General features: G+C 41.9%; 2 protein-coding genes across 2 annotated transcripts in view; one reads left to right on the forward strand and one right to left on the reverse strand.

Moving 5' to 3' along the window:
• The first annotated feature begins 1,614 nt into the window (after positions 1–1,614).
• On the forward strand, positions 1,615–12,369 carry itpka (inositol-trisphosphate 3-kinase A). The gene is made up of 7 exons (XM_070920170.1): positions 1,615–2,366; positions 6,941–7,037; positions 7,396–7,609; positions 8,738–8,942; positions 9,989–10,090; positions 10,539–10,610; positions 11,287–12,369. The coding sequence occupies exons 1-7, from the start codon at positions 1,950–1,952 to the stop codon at positions 11,557–11,559; spliced, it is 1,380 nt and encodes a 459-aa protein (XP_070776271.1). The 5' UTR covers positions 1,615–1,949; the 3' UTR covers positions 11,560–12,369.
• Positions 12,370–14,683: 2,314 nt separating this feature from the next.
• Positions 14,684–26,700, reverse strand: part of ltk (leukocyte receptor tyrosine kinase) — a 28,356-nt gene continuing 16,339 nt past the window's right edge. Inside the window, exons 17-28 of the mRNA XM_070920712.1 lie at positions 25,271–25,432; positions 25,003–25,116; positions 21,224–21,410; positions 21,027–21,117; positions 20,491–20,555; positions 18,689–18,818; positions 18,507–18,604; positions 18,257–18,349; positions 18,051–18,152; positions 16,437–16,571; positions 15,879–15,969; positions 14,684–15,751 (exon numbers count right to left, since the gene is read on the reverse strand). Of these exons, the coding sequence (XP_070776813.1) occupies positions 14,684–15,751; positions 15,879–15,969; positions 16,437–16,571; positions 18,051–18,152; positions 18,257–18,349; positions 18,507–18,604; positions 18,689–18,818; positions 20,491–20,555; positions 21,027–21,117; positions 21,224–21,410; positions 25,003–25,116; positions 25,271–25,432 (2,336 nt within the window). The remainder of the gene's footprint in view (positions 15,752–15,878; positions 15,970–16,436; positions 16,572–18,050; positions 18,153–18,256; positions 18,350–18,506; positions 18,605–18,688; positions 18,819–20,490; positions 20,556–21,026; positions 21,118–21,223; positions 21,411–25,002; positions 25,117–25,270; positions 25,433–26,700) is intronic.

Here is a 26,700-nt window from a genome sequence, read left to right on the forward strand (position 1 = left end):
ATAAAGTAAGTACTGCAAGTCAAGGAGCATACATACAAAATAGAAGATTGACAATAAGACATGAAAAAAAGATTATAAAAATTCAATAAGAAATATGTAAATGCCCACTGTTATATGCTAAATATTTACCAGAGAATGTGCTGAAGTGCACAGTATGAATTATAAGACTATTTACAATGTGCAAGATAGTAGTCCAGAAGATGTGCGTTAATGTAACGCATTGAGTCAGCCACAGTCAACCACATCAGTTTCTCTAAGAAACTGAATTAAATGTAGACAAACAGTATTTTTTGCGTCTCTTAGTGTGTGACATGAATAACCTACTCAGGGGCCAATGACCTCCAGGGCCTCCTGTTCTTCCCCCTGTCATGTGTACTGTGTTTCCATGCTGTGATACTACCTGGTCCCAGATTTAATGTGTGGCAATTTGATGAAATATAATCATTTAGGAATATGCAACATATGAGTACAAAACTGAAACAACGAAGGCTTTAAAATCTTGATGTTTTGAAGCTTCTGGCTGCATTTCCTGGTTGGCAATCCAGCGTCAGTGCTGTAAAAAAAAAAAAAGCTTTAACTCTTGTTAGTGTTTGTTCTGCCTTTCATCTGGCTGACATTGTGAATAGAAATCTAATTTATTTGTTCATATTTAAGTAATGAACAAACACACAGAACTAACTCTCAGACCTACCCTACTATGTTTTTTTCAGTGGTTGTAAGTAACTAGTATTTACTTTACTAAGTACAATATTGTGGTAGACCGCAGGGTCAAAGCTCTGGTAGCAAGCTGCCATGGCCGCCACCCCATCCTCTTTTTCCTTCTCACCCATCATCACTCTTTGACTGTGGATCTCACACCTCAGCCCGCCTTCAGTATCCACCCTTAATAAACCCAAAACAATGAACCCTCACAGACTTTAACTGATGTCACCTGCTTTGATCACACCTGAAGTCCATCCATCCTGCACTCAGGACTGAAAAATACCATGATACAGGATGCTGCAGTGTGTAAAACTAAAATAACTTTACTTGCTCACAATGACTAGTTAATCATCCAGTTTCACACCTCACATTTTTTCCTCTCAGCTCTGATTGTTTCTTGTCAAGACATCGAGAGCTGTCAGCAGTGAAACCGCACAGGAGCGTCGCCTCCTGGATAAAAATGACATGATAATAAAGACTTTTTGAACTTTGAATACTCTAAACTTCCTCTTAATAGCACCATATTTCAATAACTGAACGCTTTTAAAATGTCCACATAAGTTATTCGATTATATTTTGAAATTCCACACACTGTCAGTACTAAGATATAAATGTTTTTAATCCCTTAAATCAAACTGTTTTACAACTTTTATCTACCGGGTGTGCATTAGACTGCGCCTAGTTTATTTTCTATTTGAAATGAATGACACTAGTTTGTGTGACAGCTTTAAAGGGAGGTTCATGTAAGTGTGCGTGTCTTTCGATAGAAGCAACTAAAACGACGTGTTATCTTTGTGCAGCTGATAAATTAAACACATCATGATTTAAATCTTCAGGCTCGTGTTAGTGTCGTAGATAAGTGCGAGACAAAAACTTAAGCCGTCAGCTGGTTTAAATTCGCAGTCAGGAAGCGAGAGAGGCAATGCGGAAGATAATAAACATTGTACAGTTGTGTAAGTGAGTGCGCCGGCGCGCGCGTGTGTGTAAAAGCGCGGAGAAGCGCGAGCCACACCACCACCAGAGAGGGGTTCCCCTTTCCAACAGTGAGCAAAGAGCAGAGGGGCTGTCAGAGGCGTTTTCACGCGTGAAAACTCGGACAACTACCAACGAGGAAGTACCGCAGAGGACCGCCCGAGCACCTGAACCCAAACTGCCTTTCTGGAAGTGAAATGACCAGATTTGACGGGTGAAGTCATTCTGCTTTGCGCCTCTCGTCGTGCGCTCTCACGACGGATTTTAGGTCTCCAATGCCCAAAGAGTGCAGGAGAAAGACCTCCAAGGACTTCGGGCTCTCTGGGACTGGAATAAACGAGGGCTCGCGTTCAGAGCGGAGAACAGCCGGGAAGTCGTCCCAGATCTGCGATGATCTCATTCAGAAAGCCGCTCAGGTCGCCCCGTCGTCCGCAGCCGGAGCGCCGACTGTGATGGAAGCGCGCCGGGTGCCGCAGGTCACCATCACCCCGGAGGGAGGCGGCTGCTCCCGGGAGATGCAGCAGGAGGACTGGGATGATGTGGTGGACGGCCCCCTGCGCAGGAAGCTGTCCAACTCGTCCATCTCCTCCACAGGGTCCTCCGCCGTGGAGTCCGAGGATGACCTACTCAGTGACAACGAGAGCAGGAGCAAAGGCATCATCACTCTGGAGCACCTAGTGGACACCGGAGAGGTGAGACAATGTAGTAAAGACTTTCAGACTGTTTACCAGCGAATCATTTCACTGTATTTCATTGTTTGTATAAATCACCTACTGTTATATAATGCCTTCGGAGCATCATGGGACAAAACCAGTTCAAGTTGCCATCCTTGCCCCCCTGTTTTCAAGTCTGCACTCCCTGTAATTACCCAGTTACAGTAAAGAGCTGATGTTTTGAAAACAAGAAACAGTGAAGCACATAAACATAAGCAGTCAGCAAACTACTTCCTCTCAGAAGACCTCTGGGATCTATCTGACTGCAGAGAAGAGGCAATCACAGCGTCAACATTTTTTCAAAGATTGTTTGGTTGATTTTTTAAGTCCCATAAACAGTCTTATAAGTGAGTTCTCTCACGGGAAATAAGTCACCTTTTGTGTCTGTTCTGCGCTCATGTAGGTTGTTTTGAGTTGTCAAATGAAGTCGGAGTCACACTACTGTTCTCTTTTTGTTAAAGATCATGTAATATAAAAGAAAGATTAAACAACCTTTAGATTCCTGCCAGAGAGCGCACGATAATCTCCAGTAAATTTGATTTGTCCCCACTGTAATCACATTATCTCTCCTTATGTTGAATGGCTCATCAAAACCTTTCACATCACCTTAATGATCTGAATAACTGCATGAACTGAAACCAACATGAAGAAGCGGCTGAAAGACAGATAACCTTTGTTGTGTGGCAGAGTTGTGCTTTTGTTGCACATCATTTTGTTTGCTGCTTATTATCTTAAAACTCCTCGCGGTGAAAATTAATTACGAGTTAATATTTCAAAAACACAAACCTTATCAGTGTGAAAGTGGCATTTATTGTGCAACTCATGTACATTAATACGAATAATAAAAAAAAAATGCATCTGTTGCATGTTAAATGTCAGATCAACAAGTCCTGACTTTTAACACTGCGTCCCTCCTTCAGCACACAGGCTCGTGTTGAAGGATCAGCCTTTAGTTCAATAGACGCTGAGGGTGGACCTTTGTTTGCTTTGACATTCTCGCCTGATAAAGCTTCACATGAGGCTGACAAAGTGTCAGTGTTGTTAAACACGTGCAGTCAAACAGTGCTGTTCAGATGCACAAATTCTCGTTTTCTGCATTTGAACAGATCGACATATATTTCAGTCGAGCTTTTAGTGGACCATGTTCATGTGATTTGCGGGGAAATTGAGTGCGATCATCATGAGTCACCTCCTGGTTTCTCCAGTCTACAACATAGTCTGCTTTTTGTCCACACTGTCACCACATTACACTCTCATTGGGTGTGTTGTCTTTACGGTGCGGTTCTCTCTGCCTTCTCCTTACAAGGTCTGCAGCTGTCACTTTTCTTTTAAACAGCCTGAATACACATTGCCTGTTAAGTCCGTGTGTGTGTGTGAGGTAGAGAAAGAGAGAGCGTTGTTGAGTGTCATGTGATGCTCAGTATGAAGGCTTCTCCAAAATAAAAGTCCATTCAAGCTCTTTATTGGCTCTTTAACGTAACTTAAAATGGAAATATGTTTGTGTCACCTCTGAAAATAGCCGCTTCTTTTTGCTTCTGCCCCTTCAGCCCACACACACCCACCCATACACACACACACACACAGTGCAGTGCAGGCTAACGTATCATTGTGTAATCATGTTTTTTTGTGGTCAGTAGTCGATTTAGACCTTTGACATTTAACAAAGAACCACTTCAGGAAGTCAAAAACACTTGTGTGTCAGTATGGGTGTCAATGTTTTAATGCACTTATAATACAGATTAATAATTCCTAGTACAGCACAGAAAAGTGCTTTTTAGTGGAAATACAACAGAGTAGAGAGCAGACAGCAGGTGTCATTTCAAATCTTGCAGTGGTTTACCATTAGCACTTAACAGCTTCACATGGAAGACACGAGCTGTGATGGTTGGGCAACAGAACCTGTACGAGTGAGTCACATATTTTCCCTGGAAACTGGTTCGCTTCCAGTGGTCTTTGATTGCAGCATTGCTATCAACTACTCTGACTGTTAAGATCAACGTGGTGTTTGTGTGTGTGTGTGTGTGTGTGTGTGTGTGTGTGTGTGTGTGTGTGTGTGTGTCATGCACACAACAGGCCCGGTGTTACAAAGAAAAGGTGAGTCTGTCGAACAAAACCAAACAGAGAGCAAACATTAGCCTAACCCTAGAAATATGTTCCTTTTCATTTGTGAGAGTAAACAAAACGTTATTACCCTCGCATGGTTTGTGTATCTTTGTATTAAGCAGTGGTGGAACTTAAGTGTGTACATTTACTCAAGTTCTGTACAATTACTATCTGCTGCCACTTTTATACCTCTGCTTCACTACGTTTCAGAGGGAAATGTAGTACTTTTGACTCTACTATATTTATCTGACCACAATATTTTACAGTTACTTTTAAGATTAAGATTTTACATTTAAAAAACACGATAAGTGTACACAATACATTGTTAAGGATTAAACCAGTGTGTTTCCCTTTTTGGCTTGTGATGCCCTGTAAAAAGGCAGTGTGTAGTTTCAGCTGTCTATGAGTTGTTAGCAGTTCAAGGCCCAAAGAGGTACAATTATTCAATAGTTCACAAAAAGCAGAATGAAAGATTAGGGAAAGTTTCCAAAAAATGACTACAAATTGTCTTCTTTCCTGCCCCATTAATCATCTCAGTACCCCTCAGATTCATAATGTGACTCTGTAGAGGCCAGACCCCCGTAGGCTGGACTAAACTGTGTGCATAGCACAGTAGCTAAAAGTACAGCAGCTCCACACAGACCAGTAGAACCTACAGCAGTAAAATATATTCATCAGTACCAACAACAATGTCATATGTAATAATATATATCCGTCACAGGGGCCATTTTTCTGCATTCTTCTGAGTACCTTTACTTAGATACATTTTACTTTTACTTAAGTAGAAATTTGAATACAGAACTTTTGCTTGTAATAGAGTATTTTTATATTGTTGTTTTGGTACTTTTACCAAGTAAAGGATCGGAATACTTCTTCTTCTACCACTGGTATTAAGGCAGCTTTTGATGCACTGTGCTTTCTTGAACACAAGTCTACAGTAAGCAGACCTGTTATTTCAAGAGTGAAAGCTGTGTTATCAGTACAAACACTTGTGGTTTCTGTCATCAAGGCTAGCCTGGGACAGCGTGGTGTGAAACATGAAGTTTCAAAGTCAGACTGTGTGTAGAATATAAATATTGGCCGTGGAGCTGCAGGGTCATTATGTTTACATGAAAACTCAAAGAGTTCCGATCTAAGTTTCCATTCCCCCTCGGGCTGCGGATAAAACACCACATGACTCCAGATCACACTTTCAAATATTCACCAAGTGTTGCATTGATTGACAGTAAAGTTAAAAGTCTCGCAGCAATAAAACAAATGCTCGTTTGTGAGAGTCTGAACACCTTCGCAACGCAATATTATCAGTAAACAAGTAGTGGCACAGTGAAGCGAAGCATATCACCTGACATTTAAGAGAGACTTGGCTGGCTGCGGCACAGTTCTGCTATTAGTGAGGATGGTGAACCGTCAGTCCCTGTTTCATATCCTGTTTCAATCAGAACACACAGAATAAAATGACCTCTCCAATGTACTGCTGCTGATTCTCCCAATAGTTATATTTTAGCTGATTGTATAGAAATATATATCATCCTCTCAGTGCTGAAGTGTGTGTTATGTGAGACATGGTCAGTTTTCTTGGAGGGAATAAAACAGGCAGCTCCCCATAAGTGTGAAGCACTACTGTGTCTCTGTGAAATATGCAAGCTGTTCCTGTGTTGTTGTTTTTTTTACTGTGTGTGTGTGTGTGCGTGTGTATAGTGAGAGACAGAGAAGGAGAAAGTGAGGGTGGTGGGAGTAGACAACTAAACAAACAACCATGAAAAAAAGTAAACATCTCTGCCAAGAAAAGAAAATTCACTCATCAGCCATCTTTTTGTTTTTTTGTTTTGTCTTTGTTCAGGATTCAGTACTTTTAATTTGTTACAAACAGTCATACGACACCAAAAAATATCAGACATCTCTAACAAGTGAGTGGGAGTTGAGAGGCCAGCAGCAAGGGCAGTGTCACACTTGAGTATTTGGTGTTAACCCTTTTACATTTGATCAAAGATGACAAATGCTGCATGTTTTATGCAGTGTGAATCTCTAAATGCCTCTTGAATATAAAAGCAATACAACCAGAAAAATGTCTTGAGCTGTACGTTCAAGATGTTAAATAGTAGATTCAGACTTTCTCTCTGTGTGAATCAAAGGTGCAAGCCCAATCCTCACACCAAGCTGAAGGTGCTGAGTAGAGATGTTGGGTGCTGATATGAGTTTCCACAGAAATGGCATTTAACTGACCTAGATTGGAGGCTTCACGCAGTGGAAAACCAGAAAGCCTGGCATCAGATTTACTGGGTAGAACTGCTTATGTGATCAGATTTCTATTTAGACAGTACGGGGTGGACCGAGGTTCTGTGACCTTACAGTACCGCACTTCTTCTTGTTATCAGATCGTTTATGTGAACAAGGATGCACAAAAAGACCCCAAAACTTGCATTCACTTCTGTTTGTTTCTTGCTTTCCAGAGCAAGCCGTGGTGGAAGTTAAAGACGATCGTCCACTGGCCCTTCAGTGCTACTCAGAGGAGAAAGCTGAACTGGGTTCAGCTAGCCGGCCATAAAGGTACGACGTGTTCAGACCATCACTGTGCTGTTTGTGATACTACTAGTCTTTGACAATAGATGGGGTTTTTTTGGTATTTATTTTGCGTGTTGTTCAAATTGCCTGACAGATTTATGGAATAAGAAAAATGGAGGTTAAGAGGTCAGACACAGTCACGGCAGGCAGATGCTTGCTGTTGGATCTGTTCTTTTCCTTTCACACTGTTTCTGTGTAACAGACACAAACATTTTCCAGCTTAAAGACACGCTCCCGAATTTCACAGTAACGCCCCAAATGTTCCCTTGGATTCCGAATCAGGGCAATGTGTCTTCTGAAGCGCTTGAAATTCAAAAGCGCCGGTCTCTTTCTCTCATCTCAGGTAACTTCAAAGCGGCAGGTGAGGGCACCATCCTGAAGAAGTTCTCTGAAAACGAGATGCAGTGTTTCGAGAAGCTGAGGGAGGACGCGCTGCTCCCGTTTGTGCCCAGTTATCACGGCACTGTGGAAAAAGATGGAGAGTCTTTCCTTCACATGACCGACCTGCTGGCGAACTTTGACCTTCCCAATGTCATGGACTGCAAGATGGGAGTGAGGTAAGGAAGTAAGGTATTCATTTAATTACTTATGATAGGTATTAGTGCATTTAGTTATTCTATTTATGTACCAAACGTGTAACTGTGTCAAACGAGAGACATTTCTTTGCAGTTTCTTTTTGCTCCACTAAGTGCCAGTTTAAATGATAAAGTTGGATGATCTCCTTGTTTCTTTATGGATTAATGAGACATGCAGACTGGTGACAGTACGAGCTGCCTGAAGCGTTTTCGCCTTACAAGGGAACACCTGTTGTAACTGCAGGCTACATGCTTGGCTTCCTGCCACAGCGGGCAGGGTGCCTCACTATATCATGCACACACACACACATGCATGAATGCACACATGAATGTATACATGCACATGTTGATGCAAGCTCAGGCGTGCAGGCACGGACACTCACTCCCCCCCGACAGCTTTATTTCCGGTTCAACATACACACACAACAATCAGACACACATACACACATGTGTACTAAACACACATGACAACCCACACTTGGACAAATCTTTTTATTGTCTAAGCGTCTGCGTATGTGTCTGTATTTCTGAGGCTACACACACACACACACACACACATATGCATGCACACACTCAGGGTGTCCCTGGAGACTCCCCTTTGTCAAAAACACTCTCAACCACGAAGTTGCAAAACCGCTAACTTGCACAAACACACACTCAGACTCTCACACAGTTGAGCACTGTGTGCTGGAGTCTCCTCGCAGCTTCCCTCTTCAGCACAGAGGAAGTGTAGCTCACAAACTGAAACTGAAATTCACATCTGTGGGTGAGTATGAATGTGCTGCTCTCCTGTCTGCCAGCAGAGTCTCTCTTTTAGTGCAGCAGAAGACAAATGAGAAGGGAAAAGTCCTCTGTAAGTTATTTTAGATTGTTAACAAAGCCCTGTGGATATTTTTATTCAGTGGAAATATATTAAAGTCACATTGGCTTCATTTAAAGAACAGTGTGCTTTTGTTAACTATGTATCTTGCATCTTAATAACTAAGGGAGTGGATGCAGGACAAACCCTAAAAGTAAACAACATTGCTATTTATTTACATGCCGAGGACACAGCAGTGTGTAAACATACAGCTCCTGCACCTGAAGGGTTTATTCCTCCTGCTGTTTCAGGACGTACTTGGAGGAGGAGCTCGTCAGGGCGCGGGAGAGGCCCAAGCCGAGGGAGGACCTGTACAAGAAAATGGTGGAGGTGGACGGCAAAGGGCCGACTCCCTTGGAGCACTCCCAACAAGCTGTCACCAAGCCTCGCTACATGCAGTGGAGGGAGACCATGAGCTCCACCAACACCCTGGGCTTCAGGATAGAAGGGATCAAGGTGACACTATTAACACGTCATTAACAGGATGTTCGTAGTTTGACGCTGAAGAGAGCTGGCTTATGGCTGGAAGAATGTCTTGGGTGAATCTCTAGACAAGTTGGAGGTTAGATATGAATGAAAATACACTTACAGAGAAACACCATGCGTATGGTTGCGTGAATGGGAAGAAAATGCATATACTGAGAAGCAGAAGCATTTAGCGAACCCTTACATGGATGAATTAAAGCTGCTCTACTTAATATTTTCATATAGAGTGCTTCAGGGAGGACGTGTTTTTGTAGGCCGCCCTGGAAGTTAGCATTGCCCTGGTTCCTCTTAGTGTGACCTGAATTAGCTATTGGTCAATTGCAAAGTTTGAGTTAGAATAGTTTGCAAGAGCGCAAGTATAAACACAACGAGACTGTTAAGGCGGATTAGTGAGTAGATGAGTTTACGTGTTCGGCATGAAGACGTTTAATGTCCCGACAACCTCTGTAGTCTCATTTAGCCACTTGTGAGCAACCGCCTCTTTTAAGACGCTTAAAAGCTTCAAAATTCACAAGTGAGGTATTTACTGACCTATTTTATATTGTAGAACAAAACGTGAAAATGTCTTTAGCTTGTGTTAACCACAGACCTTATTTCAGGAGTCTAACCAAAAACCCATTCAGAAACCCCATTGACTTCGAGATGGAAGGAAGGGGAGGAAGTGCAAAAATGGAAGCGCGTTTAGCAGCTAAAGAGCCAGATTATTTTCCTCTGGTCTTGTTAAGGACCTAAAGGTGGCCAGAAACACGACTCCAAATAAACTGTTGCTTTGTGTCTGCTGGACGTGTGAATAGACAGCTGTTTTCTAACACAATCACTATATCATCTTTATCAGGTGATGTTTTGTAAAAATGTAAATTAGATTATGGCAGGTTTAAAGAATGCGCATAAATTCAGTCCAATCACAGGCACACAGTCTGTCTGTCTCTCGACAAAATATGCTGCATTCTGTGAGTAAATGATTTTGGTTTGAAGTCATTTCATTGTGTAACATCTTATTCTTTCTTCTGTTTTAGAAGAGTGACGGTACGTGTCGAACTGACTTCAAGAAAACCAGGTCGAAGCAGGACGTCATCCAGGTGTTCAAGGACTTTGTTGGAGGGAACGTCAGCATCATAGTACGTGGCACTCAGTTAGCTCCTGCACCAACACATGCGGTGTACTCGTGCATGTGATGACACACACAAATCATACTTCACTGTGCATATACACAGAGCAGTCTTGCAGGCATAAACACACCACTCGAGTAGACTCTCACATCCGCGTTCAGTGTTTGGACAAATATAAATGATTTTGTAAATGCAGTCCTTATATTTGAAGAAGGTTGGGGCCAGTCTGATGATAAATGAAAACAGCCTCAAAGTGTTTTATCTGAAAGTCATTCCAACTACATTGCACAAAGCAAATATTCACACTGTAGTGCTGTTCGAGTTTTCCCAAATATACACTGTGTCTACACCCCGTTTACAACTGTAGCTTCTAATGTCTGGAATCAGATTCAAATATATTTGTATTTTATTTGAGTATTTCACATCGCACCTGTTATTGTCTTTTCTTGAAACGCAGAAGTCTTACCTGAGCAGACTGACGGAGATCCAGCAGGCCATGAAGATGTCAGAGTTCTTCAAGCGACACGAGGTGATGACTGATCTCAACATGAGTGACAAATTAAAGGAAAAACAAACATAAAGCGCCCAAGAAAGTGTGGTAAACGTCATCTGAAGCTCTACTTGAGTGATTGAACATCATCTACCATCTACCGCCATCAAGTATTTTGATGATGTGGTGGAGAACGCCGTCTGACACGCTGGTCAAAAATCTCTCAAAGGTGTTTAACCGGGTTGAGATCTGATGACTGTGATGTCTTTTTTAATATTCATCAAAACATCCAGTGACCTCTCGTGACCCCCACGGACCCGTCAGATAAAGTCCTTCATTGATACCACCCGTCGTTCCAAATACATTAGAATTGATTTTAAACTGGATGTTTATGATTAATAGTATAAAACTGATATTGTTAGCCTACAATCATGTTTTCATACAATTTGACTGTCAATGCTTAGGTGGATGGTCAAATTTGCGTTTGTACTGCTACTTTAAGTGGCTGAAGGTAGACATTTCGGCCATTTATCCATTATTTTCAAGCACTTACCCCCTTGCTACTGCAGAAGTACCCCCCTGGAGTACAAGTATCCCTGATTGGGAATCACTGCTTATTCTGTTTTTTCCTTTAATTTGTCACCCATCTGTATTTATGGATTGATGGATGAACAGAAGCAGAAGAAAGAAACGAAACCCTTCTTGTTTTTCGCAGGTCATTGGCAGCTCCCTCCTCTTTATCCATGACCACACGGGCAATGCCCAGGTCTGGATTATTGACTTTGGCAAGACCACGGCGCTACCAGCAGGCCAGACGTTAAACCATGACATTCCCTGGCAGGAGGGCAACCGGGAGGATGGCTACCTGTGGGGGCTGGAAAACCTCATCCACACACTGGAGTCTGTAAGCAGTGAAGGGACTAGTGAAGAAACCTTTTGCTCAGATACCAAAGAAAATAGCCAAACTACAGAAACAGATGGTCAGTGACCTTTGACTTATAGATGATTGAAAGGAGCTATTGTAATGGACACCACAGAGAGATCCTTTGGCAGGTTTCATATATATTGATTTGCTTTGGATGCTCTATGTTAAGCAGAGTACCGAAATGCTGCAACAATGTCTAGTGTAGCCCAAGAAGAGCTTCATAATGAAGCCACTGACAGAAAAGACACTGAACAGAGAGGAGCAGAGAGTTTGTCACTAGTTTCTGAACGATTGAGCAAATTAACTGACACTAATTTAACTTCCTACAAAACGAACAGAAGTGAAAGTGCAGGGATTCTGCATTTCAGTTTCAGGGATGGGATGTTACATGTGGAGGAAATGCTCATTGAAACATGAATTAAAACAAGGAGAAAGTGAGCAATCACATGCCACAAACTCTTTATTACCACCGAACCCTCAGCCCTGATGTTACATCTGGAAGCGTAATATTTAAAGCGTAAATTCTGAGCAGCATGAAACTCTGACTGGGTCCCAGACAGTCATATGACTACAACCCATAACACATGGTCCATATAGTACTGCATACTGTATAATTATTATAGTGTATGATCTGTGTCACTGCTCTGACAAACTGTCTTTTATCTTTTATATTTCTTTCACCGATTTTATTCCTGTAATCAAACTTTAATTTAAACTTAAAAATGTAACTTTTCATTATTTTCATTTCTTGTGCTGTTGCAGAACTTGTTGGATTTCGATGCTGCGCTGTTTGTTGTAGCACATTGTTTGGTCAGAGATGTTCTGCAAATGAAATGAATGAAAGTGTATATAAAAATTAAAAAAGGGAAAATATTGTTATTTTTTATTTTCAATAGTAAAACACTATTGTGGTATCTTTAATATGTTAGCCAGGACTCATGTTGCACCATTGGGGCAAAACTCTGTGTAACTGATCAAACTCACACAAATAAGAGCAATATATGTTGATTTATTTTGGGCACAGTTGAAAGTGTGAAAGACAGTATATTGCATAGAATGCATTTTTGGTTGAGGCATAACACCCTCAGCGACAAAGAATTCAGAAAAAAAAACTTTTCAGTGGGTGTGGAATAAAACGCACCAGGCCGTAAAAAATATGCACTGTGAGCAAGACGAGTTTTTTACTCTGTAAAAGAAATTCCACAGTAATCAACATTTGTAAATTTGCTAAAAAGGCATCTTTTGTTAGCCTTTTCTAAAATATGTTATTTCTCAAGTGGACTGTTGAGCAACCGAAATAAACACTCACTGACATCAGCAGGCCTGAGCTTAAAAACATACGGAAAGCCTATAAAACCCTTACATAAATGTAACCATACAACATATAAAAAAATAAACTATCGACATGTTTAGGCTCAAAATAAAGACACATATCGGATACAACTACCAATTCGATTAAATAAGAATAACCTGAAAACATAAATACTGAATAGAGATTTTCACAATTGAATTCTTTGATTAATTATATGAACTGAGATACCTGCAGCAGCATGTTTGGTATATCAAAGCTGAATACCTCCCCCTGCTGAGTAAACATAGGTACTACCAGCACTACATCAGTAGATGCAGTGCAGAGGTATCCAATGGCAGTGATCAACTACATATACAGATCCATCATTAACATGAATACAAATGAATACAAATAAAACAGCTACAAATGCAATGGGTTAGTCCAGTGTACGGATGTGAGTACAAAAATAGCAAATATTTTCACAGCTGCGTGGTCATCATCAATTTCTATATGCTTTTACATTTATGAGACCTCCTGCAGTCCAAGTAAATATTGGGGCATATAGTGGGAGTAGTCAAACATATGCAAAGCCAAATCAAGATCTATGTAGTTTGGCAAAAACTATTCTCAGCACACGCTCCACCTACTGACAGAACATCCATCTAGTCACAAGGAGTCTCCACTTACCACAAACCATTTAACACCTGAAGGGAATAGTTTGACATTTTGGGAAATACGTTTATTTGCTTTCTTGTAGAGAGAGAAGAAAATCGATTCCACTCATGTCTGTAAGGTACATTTGAAGCTGCAGCCAGTAGCCGATTAGCTTAGCACAAAGACTGGAAACGGGGAAACGGTTAATGTGAGGTTTCCAGGAAACCAGCAGTGACTCTGACCAGACCAACACCAGCAGAATCAAGTGGGAAGAGGTCAAAGTCATTGACCAGGAGTCAGTGGGCCAGACCAGAGAAAGACTCACATTTGACACCTAAGACCATCCTTGAACAAAAAACAGGGTTTATGATATATACAACCACAAGTTATCATGTGACCAAAATCCCATATTAACAAGAAAACTATCTCCATGACAACTGAGCAAACTCTATCTGCTGAGGAAGTTGAGAATTGTGTTGAGTTTTTTTTTTTTCCAAACTGCTGTTTCCAAGGTCAAGAATGAACCTACAAGCTCAAGACATTTTCAGAAAACAGGTTATTGCAGTATGTTAGGCGTATGTCTTTTCACATTATTTAGGGTGAAAGCAAATCAGAATCACGGAAGTGTACCACATTGTACCGTAAGTACGCAAAAAATGAAATCATTTTGGTAACTCTATAACCTTTTCCAAATTTGAAACCTTTGAAATTTAAATTCTAAAAAAAATAATAACAAATACTCTGAGATTCTCTTCCCAATGGCTCAATATTTTTGGCTTGTTATAGTCGTACTGTACACTGAATACTACAAATTCCAATAAATTGTCTACTATAATGCAACGTATACTACTGGTAAAGCTTTCATGAAAAAACAAGAACAAATAGGTAGAAAAGGAGTCCATCTACAGCAGTTATTTATGGCCACCAGTCACCAGCAATGTGGACATTGAGAAAGCACAGGGCTGCGTGCCGTGCGGTGTTTCAGCTTTAGTGTGCCAGAAGCTCAGGAAAGAGCTCTGAGTCCTGCGCTGGCTCTGTGCATCACAGTGCAGAGGAGTGTTTGTGTGCGTGTGAGTGTCTAAGAGTGTTTTCCAGCATTCCAGGAGCCCTAATATTTTGATGTTGTGGCTCTCAGACTGTGGCGGGGCCCTTGTGGTCATGCTTTTTGTTCCAGAAACCCAGAGCTCTAGCCTCAGGTTGTGAGAAAAGGGGCTCCAGGTGACATTTAATTTTAACCGCTTCCTAGATAGGGGTAACACTGAGGTCTTCAGACAGAGAAAAGCCAGAGTCTCGGTCACGTGTGGGTTTCTCAGCTTTGGTGTGTCTCCTGACGTCCTCGTGTCCGTAGCTGGCGTGGCGCTTCAGCAGCAGCTTGGGCATACAAGATGAGGCGGTATGGAGGCCTAACGCTAGTCCCAGGCTAGTCCCTGAGGAGACACTGGGGGCAGAGCTGGTATTTGTGATGGCTTCTGGGGCTTTGGGCATGACCAAGGGCAGGCTCTCTGCCTCGTAGCTTTGCTCATCGTAGGCATAGTTGACGTTGCCGCAGGGGAAACTCTGGAGCTTAGCCAGGTCCATACCAGCTTTTGTGGCGCCGCCTGTTGGGGTCTTATGGGAGGACGTGCTCAGGGCAGCTTGAGCCTGGCAGGAAGGGGATGGAGTCGAGGAAGTGCAGAGGCTGGAAGGGCTGAGGTGGGTGCTGTTGGTGCTGTCGCACCTGGCCTCGTTGTTCTCTAAGGTTGGGTTGCAGGTCTGAGGAGCCTGTGTGTTGGAGGTGGAGGAAGAGGAGCTTGAGAGTGGCATGGACTGAGTGTGAGCAAGTGTTTTCTTGCCCCTGAAGTTTTCCAAAACCCAGGACCCGTATGTGGGGTTCCACAGGTTCTTTGTCTTGTTCTTCAGCTTCTGGCTCCCTGAGGAGGAGCTGTTTCTGGAGCAAGGGCGGTGATGAGGAGGCTCCGGGTGGAGCCAGTGGCCTCCTGCGCACACACCTGCTGCTGACAAACCAGGGGCAGGAACAGTCTCGGCCCAGGATGGCTCCAGAGCCTCACGGCATGACGCCACTTCGTGGTGGACAGGTTGGGTCCTCTGGAGGAGCAGAGGTTTGGTAGGCTGTGGAGGAAGAGGGGTTGGACCCAGGCCCAGAGAGGAGAGACCCAGCTGGGAGGAGGAATTCTGGGAAACAGGATGGGACACCAGGAGAGGAGTGAGGCTGGTGGAGGTGTGGTCAGGGGGACGGATTACTAAGCCACCATCATCCTCTGCAGTGGGGCCATATTCTACGGGAAGGGGCGTGTTGATCACATCTGGGTCCTGTTAAAGAGTCATGAACCGTAAAAAGGGAAAATTAGCAAAGAATGAAGGAAGCATGAGTAAATAAATATTACATGTAATAATGGCAAGTTTATGTATCTACAGACAGGTGTGATGTATAGTATACCTGAGAGCAGTAGTTAATTCTCTCCAGGATAGTAGAGAAGTTGGGCCGGTGCTCGGGGCAGTGCTGCCAACACTGGGTCATGATCCGATAGCTACAAAGTAACAGACACAGATTTCAGATATATTGTTTAAGCTATATGTTACATAAACTATTGTGTAGCACTATTAGACAAATGGTACATATTAATACATGTTCTTGTCCTCACTTTTAAGAGTGGAAAGAACAAAGTTCAATCAATTCCACATCAAAAGGTGGCAGACAAAGCAGATTCTGTGCTGTTATCGCAAAAGGTTTTTATGAAAAATAAGTCTTATATGTCGCACAAGCTATTATCTTTCGATCCCCACTTAAGAATAGTATGGCACAAAGAAAAACAAACTTTTATAAATGTAGTTATAATGTTTGCAAAGTGAACTTTTGACTCCACAAGCATCCTGACTCTGCGAAGAAAGGCCAAGCAAGGCGACTCAAGTCTGACTGAGTCGTGTCCCAGTTGTATCCTGCTTGAGCTTTACATCCAGGCTCATCTCTTTAGCTGTGTTTCCTGTCAGTACTCACACAGGCCCTGGGCAGCTCTTGGGAGGATCCATCCTGCCTCCGCTGGTGACAAACTCCAGCACCTCTTGGTTGGTTTTACAGGGATACGGCATGTAACCCAGAGAGAAGATCTCCCACAGCAGCACTCCAAATGACCTGCAGGGGGAGAGACAGATCAACAGTCTGCTGGATCGCGTGTATCACATTTTGAACCTTGCCTGCTCTCATGCTCATCAGCCTGAGGATACCAGAATCGATACTATATATTTCACTAAAGAATACTTCAGCCAGCTGCAGATGTAATCACGCACTGGCCAAAGGCTGAAATTCACCTCCTCTGCATCGAACTACAACCCTCCCCAGAAGTCTTTAGGGTGGTTTTCTCTTTGACTGAACGAGTGTTCATTACCTACAGTATTATTGCAGCTGAGTCCAGAGTTCTTACCCATCTGCAATTACAGTCTGGTATTTTAATCAAGTACAGTGGGTCCAAAATGAACACATTGCCAGGATGTTTGTTTAACATTTATAGAAAGCAAATAATATTTCGTAAAATGATATCGCTTGGATTAGATTATAATTTTTTTTGTACTTTGTCTGATATCAATTCTACAAGTCGTTGCTAAATTTGAGAGTCTGTTAAAAACTCCCAGAGGGTTAAGTTCCTGTAACTGGATGGGAGGAGCCAGCGCTCTTGTTTTTTCTTTTGTTCAGGGTCACTATCCTGCTGGAAAACGACTTGTCTTCCAAACAATTTTAAGAGAGAAGGAAGAATGTGCCTCTTCGTAGTTCAGCTAGACTTCTCTGTGGTCAAATTGTAGCTGATCCTGTGCACGTTCCCACCACCAAGTTTGACTGAGTTGAGTTTTATGGACTGCTGTATAAATCTGTAGTGCCGCGGTCTCCACAAGAACATTATAATTTCAAGTTCAGACATTTGATAGACTTGATCTCTAAACAAACGTTTCCTCCAATCTTCCAAAGTGAAATTTCGACGTTGTTTGGCCCACGCTTAATATTTGACTTCTTTTGTCATCGGAGGAGTGGTTTGGACTGCATTCTTTTGTTCAGCTGACTCTGGGTCTTGACTGCAGATGTCTTGTTTATGTTGTTTACCACTTGTTTAATGATGTTAAGTTGATATACGGCCCTTTACATGTTGACTTCTCTTTAGGTCTGCCTGGTTTCGTTTAGGCATAAAATTACTCGGTTTGTGAAAATCTCTCTAGCTTGCATTGTACTGACCGCATGGAAGCTTTTAAATTAGCTACAATTAGGTGCTGGGAGGTTTGTCACCACTCAAGAGAACAAGTTGGCTCTTTCATGTTGTTAGAAATGAAAAATTACTTTCAGAGCAAATCCTTTACAAATTTTATGTACAACATCTGGTATGAGTTGTTTATTGTCTGGAAATGTCTGTTAGGATTAAATGTTGAATAATGTGCTGTATGTGGTGTGACAACAATTAGTAAAAACACATGACATGTGTGTCAGTTCAAAGTCAGACACTCTTTAATAAGAGGCCTCAAACTGAGTTAAAAGGAAACTGTATCTGCTTTTTAAATTGAACCACATCCTCTGTGGATTCATACCTTTGGAGCCTTACTGTATATATTACATATTTAGGGTTTATACCATGTATCAGTCTTGCAGGTGAAGATTCCCTCCATGAAGGCCTCCGGGGGCATCCATTTCACTGGCAGCATGGCACGACCGCCTTTCCTGTAATAGCTGGCTCTGGGAAAAGAAAAACAATCTGTTTGTCAGAAAGTTGGTTCACAGACAGTCATTTTGTACCCCACCGATTCATCATTGGTTTACAAGAGATTCAACACACAGACCTGTATATGTCTCGTGCCATGCCAAAGTCTCCAATTTTGGCCACTCTGTCTGGTCCTGGGCAGGTAAGCAGGCAATTTCTTGCAGCGATGTCTCTGAAAAACAGATTTTGTTGTAAAGTAAAGTCAGTAAAGCTCATAACATTTTATCAAAAATAACCATATTTTTTAAAAAGCAGACTGACATAAAAGATTTTTGATACCATATTTTATTCCGTAATAACAGCAGTAATACGCGGGTGTGGATCTGAACCTGTGTATGAAGTGGTTCTCCTCCAGGTAGCAACAGCCAAAGGCGATGTCTCTGGCCATCCGCAGCAGCTCCCGCATGGTGAGACAAGAGGTCTGGCCCTGGATACAGCACAGCTCAATTTACCACACAAGCACGCACACCTCAGACACACACAGAGAAAAGTGTAGTACAAAGTGACGTACAGCTCGTGGCCTGTTCTGTCTCAGGAAGCTCTTCATGTCTCCTCCGGTCATCAGCTCCAGCAGAATGAAACGTGGCAGGATGTTCAGACTGACGCCGATGCAGCGCACAATGTTCTCATGGCTGAACTTGCTGCGTGGACAGACAGAGGACAACAGTTGGGTTAGCCGGCCTGCACTCGTGTGTGTTAATCATATAAAATGTGCTGCGTGACAGGAGAAAGACAAAAGACATGACAGAGAGCTGGTATACATTATGTTTGAAAGTTTTATCCTGCATTAACCATATAACAAAGTTGACTTTGCGATCCTAAAATACAACACACACGTGCACGCACAGCCATCTGTTATAACCATTTAAAGACTTCGCTGAGAACTGAGATGTATCAACATTTTTTAAAAACTCTTATTTACAACAACAAATCTTTCCACCTCTCAATCTGATGGTCACTATTTCTGGCTGCTGCACACCTGGAAACCTCAGCTGTCATGTCATTAGTTGGGGCATAACTGCATGTTTAACAATGTTTTTAATAAAGTGATTTTGATATGTTGATAATGTAGGTTAAATGTTGTCTAATTTTTTCTTTATGTAGTAAAAGGTTAATAAAAAACACTAAATATATAAACAATAAAATGAGAAAATCTTGGCACCAACTTGGCAACCAAGAGATCCTTCAAATAATGTCAAATACGTCCCTGATCTGTTTAAAATGTGAGGAATTTTATTAATGAGAAAACTCTTAAGCAACCACAAAATTAATTCAAGCATTAACCAGTCTGCAAGGGAAGATTTGAAAGTGCACAGGGACACAATTGTCAGCAGTTTTGAGTTAAAAACTCCTGAATTATTCTCTCCAATTGCTTCAGCAGATTCTAAGCAGTGTGATAATTACAATGTAAAAACTGACTTATCGACATTTTTTTGCTGACAGGCTTCATCAGTATCTTGGCTGTCAGCGTTGTATCTTTATTAAAATTGAAACTTTTGGGCCAATGAGAAACCCGTTGGACCACACAGGGATGATGTTTCACTTCCTGGTTAAATAAAAAAAGGGGTTTTACTCTGCTCTTACTTGGACTTTCATGTGAGGGAGAAACACTATTCAAACAATAACACACAGCGAGAAGATAGCGCGAAAAGGATTTTAGCTCACTCTCAAAACTAGCGAACAATTCTGTTGTGTGCACTCAGCACAGCAAACAGCAAAAATGGTTTTATGCTGGCTTTATATTTGTGTCGCTCATTACCTTCCAAACGTATATGACCTGAGTGACTATATCTCAGTGTGTGATCTCAGCCCCTTGGGCTGTTCTCTAATCTAAATTAGGAAATCTTCTTCTGATCTTGTCTTTCTAAAAATATATCTAATAATGCAAAAACGCCCAACAGATGTTTGAGACTAATTACTGGTACTTACCAATTAACATCACACAGGTCATAAACTTGACTCAACTATCTGTGTTATAGTTACTTTCCTGAGATCAAAACATATCCCTGCAGATATGATTATCCTCGACTAAATGGCCTCTCACATAATTAGCTGAAACAACCAGCTAATGATAAGAGAGGCTGATATGTGTGCTACATTATAGATTTCTAGTGAGTAAAGTTTCACATCTGGCTCCAGCTGTTATCTCAGAACAACAGGTTTAGTTATAAAACAAAGCCAGTTGCTGTCTGATGATGTGAGCACACTGCTGAAGGTTGCATTGGGTGAATCAATGTGTGAACTAAATCATATGGCGGCCAGTCAGTGTGTGTGTGATGTACACAGGAAGTGTAAAGCTGCAGTATGGTGCACCTCATAATCAGCGCCTCCATCAGGAAATCCATTTCGTCCTGTTCGGAGCAGATTTCTGGAAGAGTCTGTGGAGCAGAAGGAATCAGAGAAGCAGTTTGAGGTGTGTGTGTGCCATTATCAAGAGGAAAGATATAGTTAGACCTAATCAGCTGACTATTGAAAGGCAGACCCATGTGGAGCTCACTCAGCTCATTCTTTTCTACCTTGTGCAGTTTTTAAGTCAAGTGATCTGAGGGCATCGACGGAACACATTTGCATTTTTCTTTTTCAGTCAGTCATTTTGTGCAGTCACCTCATTACATTTTTATATTATGTAGTAAGTGATGCAAATGACCTTTCTCTAAATAAATAAATAATAAAAACCTGTCTTTTCAAATCCTACTTGCGTGTGTGACCTTCAGATCCAAGACGTAGGAGCACCCCTGTGGGAGGTTGTTGAGTAGATTATATGTAATCAACATAGCTCCTGGTGAGGTGCTATCATCTAACATTTAGGTGCAACTTGTTCTCATGTGCCTCACAGAGTGCGAGCTGACCTTTATGGCCACCTGCATGGGATTGTTATCACCGCTCATCCCCAGAACCTGTCCTTCATAGACTTCACCAAAAGCACCATGGCCGAGAGCCCTGAAAAAACAAAGTGAGAAATACAACAATTGAGGCGAAAACATCGGTACAAAGGCCATCAGAAGCTCAAATTGTCTTTTTGATATTTTGTCCAGGTGTGCTGTACCTGAGAAGTGTTATGTTCTTGCGAGGCACTTCCTTCAGTTCATTGAGTGAGGCGGCCTTCCCTGCAAAGCAGTAGTTGGGGTTGTAGTCCGTCATGATGGTGGAGGAGCGGATCTTGCTCAGCTTGTACTCTGGACTCTGCAGACGCCCCCTCACCGCATGTAAGTCGTTCTTCCTACGGTACCACACTAAAGACAAAGACAGGACAGAGACCAGCTTGTTTTACTTCCAAGACTAAGAAGGTTTTTTAAAAATCATAACCCTAACTGGACCCCACACTTGCATGTAAGTTGTAGAAGCAGCTTCCTGACTGCTATCTGCTGACTGTAGGAGCGGTAACACAAGGAGGGGTCAAGCCGCATCTCAGGAGTCGATGCTTTTCAATGTAAAAACACTAAAACATTTTTAGGGGCCAGTGGGAAAACGGCTGTAAAAATGTGAGACTGTTTGTCAAAAAGTTGGCTCTCAGCCAGTCATTTTGTTCTTAAAGGAGAACTCCACTGATTCAGCAGTCCTAGTCGGACTCAAAATGGACAGTTTAAAAAAATGGGATAAAAATTGATGCAGCAGTCTTCTTTGTCTTACTAAAACCTGGCGCTTACATTACCCACCCATCAGGTGTGTTGTGCTAGAAGCATAGCCGCTAGCCTCGTGCTACAGAGGTCAGGTAAGCTCACTTCTTTCTACTCCACAGGTTTTTTTCATTTTCAAACTTGTCTTCAGCTAGCCGACACTGACTCAAGTGACATCACTTGAGGCAATTTATCAGACTTTGCACCGCTCCATACAACTTTTTCCACATATGGAGTAGTACTCCCAAGACCTGTATACGCATTTTGATGTGGAAAACCGGTGGAGTTCCCCTTTAAGAAGACAAATCCCTCCACACACAAACACAATGTTTTGCGGCATGCAGGTGGGATGTCCTCTCCTTGGTTACTGCTCCTAGACTGTCTATGCCAGTGAGTTTGGACTCACCCTCCGTGGAGGCAGACCACGTCCCCGATGCAGGTTGGTAGTCTGCCAGGGAAGGGGCGTTGCGTGCAGGTAAGAGGTGCCGTCGAGCCATCGCCCGGTGCAGATGCTAGGGTCTCAGGGGGGTTGGGATGAGGGGTGGGTTGAGGAGGAGGAGGAGGAGGAGGAGGAGGAGGAGGAAGAGGAGGAGATGGGGCGCCCAGGGAACAGACTACCTCCCTGCATGGGGGAGAGCTCAGGTGAAGAGACACCATTAACCTGAAGGGTGTGTGTAGGTGCGTTTTTTTGCAACGGAAAGCAACATGTATGTAATTGCACAAATGTCATGTTGTTGTTTTAGTATCTGATTTATTCACTTGCAAAGTCACACATTATACACAATGCAGTTAGGGAAGAAGCTCATCCATTTCTCATAAAAAAGAAATTGGTCTGATTATGTTGTGCATAGAAGTCAGCTTAGTTTGCACTTTGGTAATTACATGAGTACGATGTCATACAGTTACACTCCACAGCTGTTTGTTCATGACTGGTTATAATAAACAAACATCTTATCTGCAATTAATATCTGTCTGATCACACAGAGTGCATATATGTTTAGCTTCACCTAACAACACTCAAACTTTTTGCATTATTGCACCACATACTAACATTTTTGTTTTGTCTTTTCTGTTTTCTGTCTTTTCTGCTCAGAACTTTGTATCTTTTATCTGAAAAGACCATTTATCTGATGACTAATATTTGCCAGCCTGGCTGACTGTAACCCAAGCTAACCTGTCCTTTCCACTTTAATGCATTTCCCATTTTTCTAAAATATGAATGCTGTATCAACAATGTTAGCCATTTCCCAGAATCTCTCATCTCCTGAAAGGACAGTTTAGTCCTGATGATTTTCTGCATCAGCAGGAAGAACCAATTTATTACATTGTACATACACTGTTGTAAAGAAACCAATAGTTTTCTTCCAATGTGCATTTCACACATTCACATTAGCAACCACATCCAATACCAGTCCATATCATATGAGGGTCTACTACCAGAAACTATTATTATCAAGTGATGTAGAGCTAATTTACTATTGCTCCTTTAATCTATCAGATTTACTTTTTATCTATGATTTTCCTTACAGGAGGTTAATTGTGTGTATTAGTTCAATCGAAAACCCAAACAGCTTTTGTTATGCCTGGTTTTCTTGTCAGAAAGCACAAAAGCCCAGATATATTTGACATTATACAGGAAGTCAGTGCTGCGCAGATTTCTCCAGAGGCCCTTACATAAAGTTTAGATTCACTGAAAAATTATTGTGGGAAAGAGAGTGTCTTCCACTGTTGAGCTTCACTTAATATTCAGCACCACTCGGCGAGGTTACGGAGAGGACGCGCGCGCAAGAGAGAATCTAAATTCAAACACCTTAAACAGCACTGGGTGGAGGATTAGTGGGTCGACCAAAACGTCAGGATTCCCTTCCTAATTACCTGCAGCAGACAGCTGTCAAAAACATGACAGAGGTGCGGAAAAAAAAGTTATTAGCTGTATAATCCCTCACTGTCCTATATTATTGTAGAACGACTGCATATGTTGTTAACTGGATTTATATAAAGTGTCTGTGATTAATAAAATGAGTTTTATTATATAAGTCAACATTAAAACAGTATATATTGCATAGCAGCTTTTGAGACCAAGTTAAATACTAATGCAACATTAATCATTCATATTAAATATTCGATCGTGATTGTCTCTTTATCCCTCACTCTGTCTCTTTCCTAGTGTTTTATTGCCACTGAATTGTAAAACTACAAACACTGGTTAATTGTTAATTCCCTAATTATTCCTATCTGAAGCAGTTTATTTGTGCAAGAATCATCAGTAAAGCATTTTACAAGCGTGTCTGACCATCAGATTGTCTCAGATTAAATCGAACAAATCAAGTCTTTTCATTCAAAAACAGATGCCCACCAAATACTCCTATATCACAGTGCTTTGCGTGGATAGCATTGTGCTGTATCACAAGTCTTCCTGCTATGTCCTAACACTCCTGTCATAGAGAGTCAATGCCCGTGGGTTAAGATAAACATGTCACTGTGCGTTTCCCAAAGTGACTGAAAGGCTAGTCTTTTATCACAGTTCTCTATCATCCCATATTGCTCTAATCTTCGTGTCTATATAATCATGACTGCTTTGTTTTTTTCAGCCACTGAATCATAACACCTGACATTTACTGCTATCTAATCTAATCTAGTCTCACTCATCAGTACACATCTCCAACTGAGAGGAACTTCCTTCTTAAATGTCAAACCTTTCTTCTTGTCCTTTTTAGGGCCAATGATGTGTTTTTATATTAAGTTCATACAGAGAGATGCTTACAGTGCATCTCTACTGCTTCCAAGAGAGCAATGTGTAGGCAATAAATACGACATGTAAAGAATATATATTCACCTCCATTATCTCACTTCTCACCTGCAGCATAATTTTGTTTCACACTCTTTGGCACAAAGAAAATTCAGGATCGTATTTACACACAGCCAGCAAAAGGAGAGCGTCACCTGAAATAAGTGCTTGTAATAAAAGTGTCCATGTGCGCTCACTTCATATTGTGTCTGCGACGTATAATTCACAACCATATCCTTCCCACAGCTCTATTAATCACCCAGCGCAGAGACAGAGGAGGGCATTTAAACCAACACTTATCAAAGGTGTTCCTGTTTCTGTTGTCAGCAACATCTGGAAGCATCTGCATGTCCAGCTGTGCTCACAGCCGGTGGAAGGTGGAGGGCACAGACTGCACACAGAACTGGAAGAGTCTCTTACTGAGGATGACGCCGGCACAGATCAGCGCAATGCCGCTTGCAATGGTGGAGACCACAACCGCCAGGATCAAAGACGTTGCCATCTGGCCCTGCGGAGCCGGACCTTGAGGAGTTGCTGGGGAGAAGAGGGTCGATTAATAGAAGTCTAAAAGTAATTTAGTCTAGATGCTTTATCTGATTGGATTGGAAAGAATATCATTTGACACTGAAATTACCTGCTCACACATAATGGCTGTCATCCAAAAGAAGAAGCAATGTTTGTTACGTACCTACGGCGCCGACACATGTGACGTTGTCGCTGGCCAGGACTTCGTCATCGTCACAGAGACAGAGGATGAGGTGAGTATCTTCATCCCGTTTGCAGCTCTGCGTTTGACAGTGGCTGCAGTTCAGTTGCACCTTGATCTCACACTCGCCGTGACTCTCCATGGCTAGAGGAAATAACACATAAACACAGTGATACAAAGAAGCACAAACTATTTGTTAGAGAGGGAGATGATTACGTTTGCAGGATACTCCAACGAGGTCTGGTCATATGGTGTTTGTTTCTTTTTGTCAGCAAATCCCAGGAAAAGAAAACCAACAACCACATCAAACCCAACAATTAATTGATCCCTCTCACAAGCATACAAACTAAAGCTTTATAGCTCATTGCTCCTTGCCATAGATTTAATAGTGGTCCCAAAACTATTAAAAACACATCAGTGAGCCACACTGTTGCACTGGGTGATATGTTCCTTCATTACCAAGAACATGGGCACTGTAGTTTATTTTGAGTCAATTACACATACATTTTACCCCATTATTAAATTATTCTTAATTTGTGACCTAAACAGAGCTCCATTGTTTCTTGATACAAATTATGAATATCAGCACTAGTTGGCTTGTGCCACGTGTCATTAAAGAGACAAGAAGATGATTTAACTACATTACACAAAAACATATTTGCCTTAAATTCAATTGTAAGCATTTAAGTTATGCTCTTTGTTTAGATCTTGCTTCGAATGTGTTTCATGCAGTCATTGTGTTTGAAAGTGATGACTGGCAGCACACGCAGCAACTACAACAGCGTCTTTCACATGAGAATGGAGGTCTGTCTGCTGGCGCCGAAGGCAACAGGCTACATGAGGCTGTGAATTAGTCAACTGCCTTCCTCTTCCTCCCACTAAATAATGAGAATCAGATGGTTGGTAGTCTCACACAAAACAGGTACATACAAACACACACACACACACACACACACACACACACACAGACTGGTACACGCTAAGGCATTGACTGGATCAATTGCTTGGACAACTGAGTGCACAGAAAATCCAAGAGCCCAGGACTTAATCTTCACAGCGACAGTGTCTCTTTGCTTTGGAATCAACCATGTTTAACGCTATCTGTTCCTGGAGTGACTCTAAGCAGTGATGAACTATTTGTTATATAACTCCAAAGGTGTCCTTGAGTTTTCATATTACTACTGCAAAAATAAAACATGTAATCTCCAGGTACTAACTTTTTCAAGGGCTTTCATCTCATGGTCTCCCTATTTGACTTGACTCTATTCAATCATTTTTTTATTCCTATCTACTCTAGTTTGAAAAAAATTCTTAACTCAAGGTCCACTGACTTCAACTGCATCTCATGGTCTTCATTAGCGGATGGAGTTTGCTCTCCTCCATTCCTCCTTTATTTTCTCTACTCCACTCTG

This window comes from Enoplosus armatus, chromosome 15, assembly GCF_043641665.1.
Source record: "Enoplosus armatus isolate fEnoArm2 chromosome 15, fEnoArm2.hap1, whole genome shotgun sequence".
Lineage (NCBI taxonomy): Eukaryota > Metazoa > Chordata > Actinopteri > Centrarchiformes > Enoplosidae > Enoplosus > Enoplosus armatus.

What these genes read in the sequence shown, in the direction of transcription:
- itpka (XM_070920170.1), top strand. Translation starts at nt 1,950, where the DNA reads ATGCCCAAAGAGTGCAGGAGAAAGACCTCCAAGGACTTCGGGCTCTCT. An exon ending in ACCTAGTGGACACCGGAGAG is followed by an intron (nt 2,367 to 6,940) that starts GTGAGACAATGT and finishes CTTGCTTTCCAG; the next exon opens with AGCAAGCCGTGGTGGAAGTT. An exon ending in TCAGGATAGAAGGGATCAAG is followed by an intron (nt 8,943 to 9,988) that starts GTGACACTATTA and finishes CTTCTGTTTTAG; the next exon opens with AAGAGTGACGGTACGTGTCG.